At 33.6% G+C, this 14,556-nt stretch overlaps 1 protein-coding gene across 1 annotated transcript in view; it reads right to left on the bottom strand.

The window, feature by feature from the left end:
* LOC139506806 (uncharacterized) overlaps positions 1-14,556 on the bottom strand; it is a 117,992-nt gene that overhangs the window by 86,246 nt on the left and 17,190 nt on the right. The window contains exons 20-34 of the mRNA XM_071295554.1: positions 13,658-13,913; positions 13,067-13,230; positions 12,421-12,597; positions 11,551-11,803; positions 10,209-10,372; positions 9,404-9,589; positions 8,546-8,798; positions 8,025-8,188; positions 7,590-7,769; positions 6,980-7,238; positions 6,292-6,455; positions 5,754-5,921; positions 4,161-4,416; positions 3,361-3,524; positions 2,015-2,191 (exon numbers count right to left, since the gene is read on the bottom strand). Coding sequence (XP_071151655.1) covers positions 2,015-2,191; positions 3,361-3,524; positions 4,161-4,416; positions 5,754-5,921; positions 6,292-6,455; positions 6,980-7,238; positions 7,590-7,769; positions 8,025-8,188; positions 8,546-8,798; positions 9,404-9,589; positions 10,209-10,372; positions 11,551-11,803; positions 12,421-12,597; positions 13,067-13,230; positions 13,658-13,913 — 2,985 coding nt within the window. The remainder of the gene's footprint in view (positions 1-2,014; positions 2,192-3,360; positions 3,525-4,160; positions 4,417-5,753; positions 5,922-6,291; positions 6,456-6,979; positions 7,239-7,589; positions 7,770-8,024; positions 8,189-8,545; positions 8,799-9,403; positions 9,590-10,208; positions 10,373-11,550; positions 11,804-12,420; positions 12,598-13,066; positions 13,231-13,657; positions 13,914-14,556) is intronic.

Raw genomic sequence — 14,556 nt, 5'->3', positions numbered from 1 at the left:
GTCAAGACAGTCTTGGTTCCCAGAACTACTACTTCTGTGTTGTGCGAAGCCCCTTTGTTTGCCTCTAAGAGAGGATCTACTGTCTCAATTCAGAGGAAGAAAACTGCATCAAGGTCTGGAGAATCTCCATCTGCACGCTTGGTTGTTGTCAGGGATTCCCTCAGAAAGGGAGGCTTTTCTGAGGGAGCAACCAAGCGTATCTCAGGATCAGTCAGACAATCTACAGGAGCAGTTTATGACTCCAAATGGTCTATCTTCTGTACTTGGTGTCTGTCGAAGCAGATTAATCCACTCTCTGTCACTGTACAACAGTTAGCGGATTTCTTCCTTTACCTTTTTGAGGAGAAAGGTTATTCTCCTTCTACTATAAAGGGATATAGATCTGCCATAGCCAGAACAATATCACTTTCAGGAGGCTCTGATTTTGGGGATAATGAGTTTTTGTCATTATTGATAAAAAACTTTTGCCTTAATAGACCTCGTCAAAGGCGTTTGGTTCCTTCTTGGGACTTAGGTTTAGTTTTGAAGGTTCTTCAGTTTTCACCTTTTGAACCTTTACATTCAGCCTCCTTCAAATTTTTATCTTATAAATGTTGTTTTCTGATAGCTTTGGCTACTGGTCGCAGAAGGAGTGAGATTCATGCTCTGTCAATTTCTGAGTCTTGTCTCCGCTTTGCATCTGATAAGTCTTCAGTTACTCTTCTCACTGATCCATCTTTTTTAGCAAAGAACCAGTTACCTGATAAAGGTTCTGGTATTATTACTATTCCTGCTTTACCTCCCACATCGGATAATCAGGTTTTGTGTCCAGTGAGAGCCTTGCTTGTTTACCTAGCTTCTTCAGCAAAATTAAGATCTGCTGGTTCTTCTAGGTTGTTTATTCCTATTAAAAAAGGAATTTCTGACATTTCTGCCAAAACCATTTCTACTTGGATTTGCAATACTGTCATTTTGGCCTATAAATCTGCTTCTTCTGCAGTTTTAGTTAAACATCAAGTTAAAGCACATGAAGTAAGAGCCTTAGCCTCTTCTTGGAACATTTTTAATTCCTCCTCTATGTCGGAAATCATGTCAGCTGGTTTTTGGAGGTCTGATAGTGCCTTTTATAACCATTATTTACGGTCCATGCCTCTTCATTGTGACAACCTCTATTCTTTAGGGCCTTTGGTTGCTGCTCAACAGGTTGTTTTTCCTCCTCCTGGTGATGGGGATTCAGCCCTTCGTTAAATTCTGTTATCTAAATTTATGAAGGTGAGGTATTTAATGTAATAAAAATTAAATTTTTAGAATTAAAATTTAGTTTTGTAAATTAAATACTCACCTTCATAAATCAGAGGTCCCTCCCTCCTCCCCTTCATCCCCCTTTTAGTGCCTAGCATTTTAAGGAATAAATGATGAAGGTTTAGGACACACAGGTGTCAGGTGGGAGAGGTTGTCACGGGGTCATGGTTTCTTTTTCTGGCTGGTTTCCGGTTGAATAATGCAGCGAGTGGACTGATATCTAAATTTATGAAGGTGAGTATTTAATTTACAAAACTAAATTTTAATTCTAAAAATTTAATTTTTCAAATTTTCAAGAACCATAACTCCAGAACTGTAAAAGTCAAAATCTTCATTATTGTACCTGACCTCCATTATTTTGTCAGTAACAACATATTAAAATTTTAAAAGCTTTGGTTGAACGGTTCATGAGTAAATGCAAAGACAACATTTGGCTCCCGCAGGGCCGCCCAACCAACCGCATTATTACCTCTGTTCCGTCCTTGATCATTGGGATAGTATGGTATGACAGTTTGATCACATGACAACCATGTGATTAACACAGAGAGTATTCTTACCTCTGTTCCATCCTTGATCATTGGGATAGTATGGTATGACAGTTTGATCACATGACAACCATGTGATTAACACAGAGAGTATTCTTACCTCTGTTCCATCCTTGATCATTGGGATAATATGGTATAACAGTTTGATCACATGACAACCATGTGATAACCACAGACTGTACTCTTACCTCTGTTCCATCCTTGATCATTGGGATAATATGGTATAACAGTTTGATCACAAGCATCGTCCATCATGTATGGTGCGAGAGCTGTATCGTGCAGCAATTGGGCAATAGTGTGGACATCCAGGGGTACTGTGTTTGTAGGTACACTCCTCTCATCTAAGTATTCATTCAGATTGAACCCTGAAAACAGATACAGATTTTAAGTATATGTTGTGAACTTTACAAAAAATTGTTCTACAAAGGAAAACATTATATCCTTTTTTGTGTAGAAAATAAAAAGTGCATGAAAAATATCTATGAATAAATGTTTTTTTGGGCGGCAAGCTGTGAATCTATTGCTATGGACAAAAAAATACAAATTATTTAGTCACTACTGTGGATTCATATTATTTGTGGGATACCAATTTACGTGGATTCATTATTATTTGTGGGATACCGATTTACGTGGATTTATTATCATTTGTGGGATACTAATTTATGTGGATTCATTATCATTTGTGGGATACCAATTAAAGTGGATTCATTATCATTTGTGGGATACCAATTTACGTGGATTCATTATTATTTGTGGGATACCAATTTACGTGGATTCATTATCATTTGTGGGATACTAATTTACGTGGATTCATTATCATTTGTGGGATACCAATTAAAGTGGATTCATTATCATTTGTGGGATACCAATTTACGTGGATTCATTATCATTTGTGGGATACCAATTAAAGTGGATTCATTATCATTTGTGTGATACCAATTTACGTGGATTCATTATTATTTGTGGGATACCAATTTACGTGGATTCATTATCATTTGTGGGATACCAATTTACGTGGATTCATTATTATTTGTAGGATACCAATTTACGTGGATTCATTATCATTGGTGGGATACCAATTAAAGTGGATTCATTATCATTTGTGGGATACCAATTAACTTGAATTCATTATTATTTGTGGGATAACGATTTACATGGATTACATGGGTAAGCGTGAACCAAAAAGTTTAAATGTTCAACGAAGCGTTAATTTTTTATAGGCTATTATGCAGACTTATTCCAAACCATGAAAATACAAATTTCCCTCAATCCAAGAATAAGTACCCATGAAAATAAATGAATCCACAGTAACAATATTTGTATGAGAATTACATACCAGGAATGACAAACTGTGAATCATAGTCACATTCTGCTTTAGGTAGCCTGTATCAGAATTACATACCAGGAATGACAAACTGTGAATTATAGTCACATTCTGCTTTAGGTAGCCTGTATCAGAATTACATACCAGGAATGACAAACTGTGAATCATAGTCACATTCTGCTTTAGGTAGCCTGTATCAGAATTACATACCAGGAATGACAAACTGTGAATTATAGTCACATTCTGCTTTAGGTAATCTGTGATCCTGGAATACATTGGTCAACACTTCACACGCCCCTCCTGATTCTAGACATACTGACATATTCATAGTAACAACATATACTTTATCTGCAGTCAGATCATCTACCACAAAACTGGAATTAGAAACAAATAAGATGTGGATTGGGTGTACACCCAGATTCTTGGTCATAAAACCCTTAATCAGCACTCACAGTACAAAATTTTGTCCTTGAAACACCAAATCCGGTATTTAGATTGGTTAAATTTGGAGACTGAGAACAATGATCCTACTCAAAATTTTGATAACTGCAAGACCAGATAAAAATGTAGAAGTTCTATCATAACATAAATTCTAAGTGGAAAAAATATTCTGTAATATTATTTCCACTGGAACAAATATTCCAGTATTTGTTCCTTATGGAATAAAGAATATAGAATATCTGTTCCAACAGATACAGATATTATGGCATAGTTTATAACAAGGTTTCCAGTGGAACTTCTGTTAGGAGGAACAAACATACGTTGGCAATGCAACTATGACATCAACCAAAGGTGTTGCATCTATTTTGAAATATCCCTGAATCTCTTCTAAACTTAGCAGGATTAATCGAAGGATAAACTCATAATAATTCCCAAAGGCTGGAATGTCAATTCCTAAACATTATAGATTTTATTGAAGCATGCTCTTTTGTGCTTAAGATTATTTTCTCAAAACTGCTCCCTATATTTGACACAATGAGAACAAAAAGACTTTTACTTCCAATACTTACTCTAGATTAAAAACTTCATTCATGGCATAATGTTGCACTGTACCAAAGCTAAAGTCGATGAGTGTATAGTCTAAATCAATACCCTCCAGGCTTATATATATTTTGTAGTTACAGGGATCCAGTCTTACATATCCGTTGAAAGTCAGTCCGAGGCTTCTAGAATCCAAACAACAATCGACAGCTGTACATGATGAGTCAAGTTGACATGTGGTATCACTACCCAAAGGTAATAAAGAACCAACAGGATCAGCACAATCTAAAAAAAAGAAGAGAATTTGCTTGTGTCATATAGTTTAGAGCTTGCCCCTTTATGTAGTTGCTTGACAATCATCTGTATGCTATAAGGTCAATTTAGGATGTGTGTTTTTGTTGACCTTTTGTTGTCACATTGACATTGATAGGTTTTGATAACAAACAAAAATTTCTAAAATTTTGCAATGGCTACATACCATAAAAAATGTATGGCTTCTATCACTACAATAAAAATGCATCCAAGGATCAGTACAAATATTATTTTCATTCTTATACAATTAAATATTTCAAGGTTTATTAATGATAATTGAAACCATACATTTTTTTGTTACATTATTTACAGAGTATTTGTTCTGTATTAAAAAATTATAGTTTAACATTTCTTTTTAAAATTGCTTTAAACATCCTCCGGTTTTCTCAGTTAATTGCAGATTGATTCAGATTAATACAGTAAAACCTGTATAAACCGGTCGGCTACGGGACTATGAAAAAGGGCCGGTTTGGACAGTGAGCCGGTTTATTCAGGTTTCCTTTTTGACCGGAAGTTAATGACTTGTGACGTCCGACATTTTGCATGTAAAAGTTCTCTCTGATTGTAAATTAAATCTGATAAATTAAAATACTTTCACTTCGTTTTTCATTGTTTGCATTTGCATCATAATGCTCGCATTGTTTGGATTGTAAGACGAGAGTTTCGATTTACTCCCATGATCAATAATTTGAAATGTTGGAATGGCCGATTAAAAATCCAGAATATTATCAAACGTAATTTCATCACTTTCGAAACGTTGTCGTACAGTGTACAATATCCATTGATTGTTGTCATCCGGGTGTTTTTCATTATCAAGGTCATTTGTTTAGGGGTTCACAACAGGGAACCCAGGATTTCGAAATCACGATGTGAATTTCTTACTCCGCGATTTTAATTTGTTTATCCAAGTTAAAACGTATTAAAGTTCAATCCGAGATATATTCGGTGAGTCTTTTCGATTAATTGACACGTTTATAATGTTTTAATGAATAATACAGCTCACTACTGTACGATTGTAGGTTCACAGTTTGACACCTGACTAATTGATTATCAAATATGTTTTGATTGCATATCGATCATTGAAATTAATTAGACAAACCGGTTTTGACACGTAATAATTAATGTAATTAAGAGTATTGGGACTTCATAATTAGACCGGAATTCGGAATACACAGGGTCCGGTTTACCAAGGGTATTTTAACAAAGACTTTGAATGGAAAAATATGGGACTTTCATTTTCGGCCGGAATGGACAGGAAACCGGTTTATTCAGGGTACGGTTTAATCAGGTTTGACTGTACTATCACTTACCATTCTTCCAATTGTTTCCATCAGCTCCATCGTAAGGAGCTGCAGTCCTAACACATGGGTTCCTCTTCATGTACTGTGAAATACCAGTCAAGCGTAGAATATCTGACACATGATGATCGTCCAGGGTAGTAATACCATTGTCAGTCTTATACTGATTCAGTGAAAAGTCTGAAAAGAAAACGGAATTCTATTTAAAAGTCAATTAAAAAAACTGTCACCCGGCTACAATACCTGTGTTTCCAGTTATTCTATTTAACTGTTTCTCCCGTTTTCATTAATATTACTTCTGCAACCACTTTTTAAAGCAAATGAGCTTCCATTATTTGATTAAGTAAATTATTTCAAAATGCAAAGTTTGGTCACATTTCTTTGATGGGAATTTTGCGTTAAAATCATTAGTGATGAACAGACAGACATCAATTACTTATACCTTTTTTGTCAATCTCATTGAATTCATTTCAGCGATAAAAGGAATTTATGAGACTGACATAAAGACTTTGTTTTCTTTTCTTTCCTAACAATTTTCTGAAAAACCTACCATTTTGTAGGAACTTTTTGTCCCAATCACACACTTTCTTTGGTAGTCTGACTTTATCAAAGATATTGTAAACAGTTCCACATGGCTGGTTAGCTTCCCAACACAAACTCAGTTTCATAGAAATCAGGAATGCAGGCTCAGCGTGCAAGTCATGGAGAACAAAACTAAAAAAAATTTATTTATTCATAAAAGAAAGCCGGAAAGTAATGCCTTCCAAAAAATAACCTTCATAGATACAAATCATAACAAAACAAAGGATTTGGTTGTGTATGGTACACACTTTTTACCCAAGATATATAGTTGATAGAGGGATGCATATTATACACAACTGTAGAAGGTTTTTATTTTTTTATCATTTTCATTTTTTTATAAATCATTACTGTGGCTTATAATTTTACATGCAATATATAAAACACAAAGGAAGCTTTTTCTCTGTCAAAGCAACATAATTCTTACATTCTAAATCTTTCATAATTGTCATAGTTTGATGGACATTTCTAATGATCATTCATAAGGTACTAATTGTCATGATTAATATTTACCACAAGTTAAATTATCAACAAAGTACTAATTTTTATGGATTATATTTGTTCTTTAAACCACAAAATATAAATCCTTATTTTAATTTTCCTCAGTTAAACAAACCCTTAAAATGAATGGTATATAACTTTTAGAATGATTAAATCACCTCATTTTAAAAATTCCATTTAGGTCAACATGAGTCCATTCTCCCCATTGATATTCTTTGAGTGTTCTTTCGTATTGCTGACGTTCAATTCCAACTTTCAACATGTAGTCACATTGCTCTAGTCTCATATAGAATTCAAATGTTTTACTGATGAATGGTACGTCTAATGCACAACTCAATCCCCGACAGGTGTTCTCTAGATTACAGGAGATCACAGACTGGTCCATTTGAAGGAGAGTTACAGGGGCCTCGGTACACTCTGAAAGTTAAAGTTAACATTGATAGATTGGTGGTTGAAGTGAAATATAATTTTTTCTTATTTCTAAATATAAGCATCAGTAGATATAACAACCTCTCTCTCTAGTCTTTTTATTTTGGCTTAGGTAAAAAAAAATTAATTATTCTCGTAATTTATTTTTGAACCAACTTTCCAATCCTTACTATCAAGTCTGGTATTTTTTTCTTCTTATTTTTACTTTTTTCTTTTTCTTTATCTTCTTTTAAGTCCAATAATACCCCAAATTAATCCACTTAGGGTATGGAACAATACAGCACTAACTCAGTAAGTTCTATTTTTTAAAGTGGTACAATTTTTGTTTTAAACATCTACCTGAACTCCAACCAAGATAGGCCGAGGCATAAGTTCCAAAAGGATCATCTCTGGATACCATAGGACTGAGTAAATATTCTCCTATCTCTGATGCCTCCATCAGGGAAGACACTGCAGAGGAATCCAGGTTTGACCCTGGTGTCAAAGAATTGTCCAAATACCACTGATTAAGGGACCAACCTGAAAGATTAAGGTACATTTGTATTAAATCTTCTTCTGCAATGTCCTTGAAAAAAAAAATCTGATATTATAAATAACTATTTAGTTATTTTCACATTTAAATTATTATTTTTATATATAACATCAAATGATAGTTCTGATTAAAGTTTGGATTTTCAATTCTAAATGGTCATCTTTCAAAGATGAATTTTTAATGTTTGGACATGGTCAATATTTCAAACATATTCATAAGGCAATAGAAGAATTGTTTCATACTTGGATTTGGATATCCTCTAAACCATGGACACACCATAATTGGCAATTTCGTATTCAGAACTATGGTATTTTGCAGGTCACATGGTGTAGGGTCATTGAAACAAATCTTGACTTTCATATCCACAAGATAGACCATTTCACCAACCAAATCTGTTATTTTGTACCTGTTAAGAAAATAATGGAGAATAAAGTCTTTTTTTCTAGTTTCATATTCATATTTAAAGAGTAAAAATATGTAAAATGCAAATATAATTACATATCTATATTAAAGATGAAAAATATGCAAAGCAGTCTTATAAAACATTCAAAAGCCTACATATCAATGAAAGAGTGTAGAACTCATTGATAACTTTTCTATTTAAGCTTACCGGTAACTATGATTAACTATTAATCAATAGCTTACTACATATCCAAAATAAACTGCTAATATGCAAAACATCAATTTTATTATACAAGAAAAATTTTACATTCAAAAAATATTTGAGTTAGCCATAACTGAAAGAAAGAACAAATGTACTCACTCAATTTCAATTACTCTGTCAATATGGAAATACTGTGTCGTCTCAAATGTGAAGGTGTAGAGTGAAAAGTCAAACTGGTACTTTTCTATACCAATGTCAAGTTTCTGTGTACAGGGATCCAGTTTGAGGAAGACATTGAAGTTTCTATCAACAGTTGTAGAATGTAGACAACATGATATACCAGTACAGGTATCATATAAGTGACATACACTATTACTTCCTAGATTTGGTAGATCAACTGTTGATGTACAACCTAAAATATATATAAATTTTTTTTACTTAGTTTAAAATAGATGTGAAAATAAGTTGATGGCGAGATACAAAATTTTCATTTTTGTTCTCTACATTTGGAATCCTTCTGCGAAACACATTTAAGTTATAAACCTAGGCTGAGTCCTTTTCCGGTCATTTCTCTTCTCTTTGTTAATCAAATGCATCGATTTATTAATTTTAATTCTTTCAATTTTCATGCAACACATGGCATAGTAAAGAATTTTTTAACATGTCTTTTTTGTTTTAAAATTCTATTAAATTGAGTCTGTTGATTTCAAGCAATGTGTGCTAAAGCCTGAAAAGTAGCTGGATTTTATTACAATAAAAGCCTCAGTTCAACAATTAAACATATGAAACGAAGACATTCATTTTTGTTTGATTCATATTTTCCACTCCATGTAAGCTGTAAATAGACAATCAATTAAACCAAAATTTAAGATGGAAAGTATTTATTGACAAACTTTTTTTTATTCTAATTTTAAATCTAAAAATTAAGTGTCAAACTTTGTCTTTGTAACTTTGTAATGCAAGAAATATGTTTAGTTGACCTACATAACTAAACTCCTTTCAGTTTACTTTAATTACCTGCGTCTTTTGTCCAGCCGTTAGTTGGAGATGTATAGAGAGGATCTGACATCTGACACTGCTGTGTTGGTGTGTTCAGCAAACTGGCTACTCCCATGTACTCTAGGAGCTGTGAGGATACTAACGAGTTCAGAGGTGTACTTGTGGAATATCCTTGTCCAGTCAGGTAGGAATTCAAATTGAACCCTAAATAAAATTCAAATACATATGTTTTAGAATTAATGTTAAATATATTTAACTGAATTAACCCTTTCGAACATTAATAACAACAGCATTAAAGCTCAGTTTTAGTTCTTAAGGTGGTACCCAACACTTTAACTAAAATTAATTTGGCTCGTTTAATTTTCTTGAAATTTTGATAAAGTATTTACTTTGACCCTTTGACAAAAACATAAAAATTCTAAAAAATTTGAACCAACCGTTTTATCAGAAAAATTACACTGGTTATATAACAGTTTGACAAACACTTATTTTGATCATCGAGAAACTTATTATTCCCTGAACAACACAACGTAATTAAAACGTTTAGCTGATTTTACAGAGTTATCTCCCTGTAGTGTTAGGTACCACCTTAATTGCCTATTTTGTCAGGAATGTGGAGCAGTGATTATGCACTTATTTCATTATCATTTTGTCTAAGTATCAAAATAACCAAAAAAATCTGGTGTTTTCAAAAAGTAACATTATATCAATGACTTGCTTTTTTAAAGTTTCCCTTGCATATTTAAGCTTGAGTTGCTTTTTATAAAGGCTAGGCCTGAAAAGAACTTGTACTGTGTCAGGTATTCTACAATTCATTACAGACCTGGAATAGCATATCCTCCAGTCCAGTCACAAGGTTGCTTAGGAATCTTTGCACCATCAAATACAGTAAAAGAATAACGGCAATCTCCAACTGTTTCAAAACATATACTGATGGTCATGTATAACAAGTAAACTTTCTCAGCTGTCAACTCTTCTGCTTTGTACCTAGAATATAAAATATTAAAGAACCTTAGTGAGCATGCTCACATACCCCACGTCCCCACATTGTCATTGGAGAAATAAAATATGTGTAACAAAAAAAAAATTGAATCATACTTTTCTGTCGATATGCACATCTAGGTAGTAGGTCCTTATTATCTGAAAAGGTTTCATGAAATTATGTTGTGTGGTTTGAGAGGAGTTGGGATGACAAACTGTTGCAGTAGTACATTAAAGTAAATAAGTTCAACGGGACGCAACTCCTAGAAAAAAAATTGAATCGCAATTTCCTGTCGATATGCACAACTACATAGTATGTCCTTATTATCTGAAAAGGTTTCGTGAAATTCTGTTGTGTGGTTTGAGAGCAGTTGGGATGACAAACTGTTGCAGTAATACATAAATTCCAAGCGAGAGAAGTCAACAGTATAGTGAGGCAAATAAGTTCAAAGGAGCGTAACTCCTAGAAAAAAAATTGAATCGCAATTTCCCGTCGATATGCACAACTAAATAGTATGTCCTTATTATCTGAAAAGGTTTCGTGAAATTTTGTTGTATGGTTTGAGAGGAGTTGCGATGACAAGAAACAGGACTGACGGACGGACGGACGGGTCAAAAACATTATACCCTCTGCAACCCGTTGCGTGGGGTATAAATATAATATGAATAAGGTATAACATAATAAAAAAATGTTTTCTCATAGGACATAACTGTTCAAAAGCAGAAAGCAGAAATGATTCTATCAATTTTTTAGTATCTTGTAAATAAAAAAATTCCAAGAGCTATTCAGATAATTGTAAGTTGAAATCACGGATATGTCTCACCTGTGACACAAAATTAAACAATTATTGATGCTGCTAATGCCAAAAACAGTGTGCTAAACAGCTTTATGGCAATGACTTTACATTTGACTTTATGTTGGTAGCACCTAAATCCGTTTTACAAATGCCAAAGAACATTCAATTATTTATCATTTATCTTTTGACACTCACAAAACAAACTTGCACACAAAATCTTGTCTAACTTCAAACATTTCAATGTCTCTCTGCTGCTAAAAAATGAGGTTAAATTTCCAACTGCAAAAACAAATTCATTAAAAATACATTTTTTTTTAAATTGTCTCATTTTCTACATTTGACTGAATAAAATATTTGTTTTATGTATATCATCACTAAAAAACTTACTGTAGTCTGAGCAGATTGCCTAATGTGACCGTCTGCCAACTGCCTTGTGTAAACTCCAGCAATGTAACATTGATATTTCTTTTCTCCAGTCCAATACTGACAGAGTAGCTACATGGATCCACCAAGACAAAGGCTTCCAACTTTCTCCCGAGATAAATAATGTCAGAACAGCACTGGGCACCAGTACAGTAACTTGGTAACCTGCACCGTGTATAGGCTGGTAACTGTGGTAGTGTTATAAGTTCTCCACAGGCTGTAAAGTTGAAAATATACTTACAAATTAATATGTTGATGATGATGAATTGATAATTAACATTATGTGACATATAGTACATGCATATTAGACCCATGTAAATCGGATATGAATATGAACCCTACTTTGAACTAGATTGACATGCTGGATCAAATGTTTAAAGTGCTAGTTGACAAGGCTTATATTCCTTAATTCTGTGTGCTAGCTTATAATATAACCATTTAATTGTTTGGATTGACTTGGCCTTATGAACCCACCATCTTCCCAACTTCAAATTAGCACACCCACAAGAAACCAAAGAGGCAGTTACAATATTAATATTGAAATGAGATCTCCGTGTATTTGGATATTTGGTTGTACACCAAACTTTTTTTTTATGACTCTTGAGTATAGTATGCGTTAGATTTAGTCATTTCTTATATGGATATAAGGTCTGTCAATTAACTTTTTGTTTTCAAACATGTGGTCTCTAATTACTGCAAATGTTGCTTTTCAAGTCTTCAATATTTCTGTCAAAAGATAATTACAATTTGTAGCTGAAATATTTCTTGTTGCTGACTACAAAACTCCATGTTTAGGTATGACAAGAGGTTACTTTCAGGATTAAAAAGCCTTACCTGTTGAATCCCATCCATTGGCTAGAGCTCCAGAAAAGCTTGACAATTCACACTGAGGGTCTTTTTGAAAACCTGCTATTCCTAATTCTTCCATCAGTAAGTCAACGGCCCAACTTGGTAGCTGATTGACATTTGTGTCAACATCCAACTCACTCATGTAAGACACCAATGAGAAATCTGGAAAATTCATCAATAAATCAGTATAAGTACTACAATTTAGATTTAGGTATATGTATAGAAATATTCAAACATGTTTTAAGTCTTATCTTTTACCAACAGAAAAATATCTGAAATTATTTCAAGGTCTCCAGCTTCTTGAATGAAGTAGCCTTATAAAAGAAGGAAATGAATGACTTTTTGTCAAGGACAAAACTGTAAGAATCATCAAAAATTCTCTCCAGTTCTCCTTATTTGATATTTCTAAAACTATTCCAGGAAAACTTGTATGAGGGGGTTAGACAACACTTTCTTTATACCCAACCACCAACAATTTTAATTTTTTTTTGGTAACAGAATTATATTAATGTGTCCACCCAATCACCTGCAGAAAAAAAATATCATGGTTTCCAAACCTCCCAGGAATAGCTTAAGCCCAACCTTAAGTTTTTTTTTTTACCTAAATCACATTTTTGTTCAAAGTACTCACCAGGAATGGCATATGGCTGGCTGTAGTTACATGAGGATTTGGGTAACTTGATATCAGTCAGTACTGTGTGTTGTACTGCACATGGACCAGCAGCAGCATAGCATACTTCAATGTCCATATTAACTACAAACACTCTCTCACTCTGGTAGTTCACTACTTTGTATCTAAAGAACAGTAAAAAAAAGACTTGAAAATTGCAAGCTTTTGGAAGGAAGGAAGGAAAAATGGACCTGGTAATATTATATGCCCAGTCATTGAGTGAATGGACAAATAAAAAAAACACCCTTTTTTTTTAAATTTTTTTTTTCTTTTTTTTTCAGATTTTCAAATGCTCTCAATATCCCTTTCAGTAAGTATGCACGGATAAATTTTTTTTTATTAATTGCCCTTTTTACTAGAAATTTGAGCAATCAAAATTAATAAAGTTGTAGGTAATTAAAAATAATTCCAATGTGTCTGAAAGTGGGGTTGGAAGTACCATTTCATTATCAATTGAAATACACCTAAAAAAATTCAAAATGACAGTTTTACAAAAAAACTTTTTTTTAAAAGTTGAAATGAAAATAAATTCAATGTAAATATAGTTCTTACTTAATATTAACAAGTCCTCCAAAAGAGAAAGAATCCTCTTGTGCATACTGGAAACTATACATGGATATAGTTCTGTTGAAATTCTCCACACCAACTGTGAACTCCTTACTACACACATCAAGGTCAGCATAAACTCTGAAGGTCGTATCTAACTTGGCAATGTCAACACAGCAGTCGATTTTAGTACAGCTGTCACCAAGGTTACATACAATACCAGAACCAGGCAGTGTAGTGAGAGTTGGTGCATTCTGACATCCTGTCGGAAAAATGCATATATAATTACAGAAAGTAATTCTGAGGACATTCTTGGAGACCAAAGCAGGTTACCAGTAATCATTTTCAAACTATGCAAACAACAAGAAAAATCTTAACACAAAAATAAGAAAAGTTGAATTATGACAATCTTCTAATGAAATCCCACCAAGTACTGTACATGTTTACTGATGTAGGTAGAATTGTGAACAAACAATGCATGCACTACTAAAATAATATGAACAATATACATTTGTCCATCATTTTTTATTTAGAAAGTGAGTGTGTTGAAATATTTCTCACTTTATTACTTGAACTAATAGTCTAGTTTTCAAAGTTGACTGGTTTACAAGATGCAGAAGACGCCAAACACTGGCTAGTTTTATATTTAGAAGCGAGTGTGTTGGTATATTTCTCACCTGAACTAACAGCCCAACCCTCAGAGCTGACAGGTTTATAAGGTGCAGAAGATGCCACACAGTGGCTAGGCTGTATATAATCTCACCTGAACTAACAGCCCAACCCTCAGAGTTGACAGGTGTATAAGGTTCAGAAGATGCTACACAGTGGCTAGGCTGTAAATAATCTCACCTGAACTAACAGCCCAACCCTCAGAGTTGACAAGTGTATAAGGTGCAGAAGATGCT

Source organism: Mytilus edulis, chromosome 1 (assembly GCF_963676685.1).
Source record: "Mytilus edulis chromosome 1, xbMytEdul2.2, whole genome shotgun sequence".
NCBI classification, from domain to species: domain Eukaryota; kingdom Metazoa; phylum Mollusca; class Bivalvia; order Mytilida; family Mytilidae; genus Mytilus; species Mytilus edulis.
Note: the sequence above shows the minus strand (reverse complement) of the source record. Positions and strands in the feature narration are given on the sequence as shown.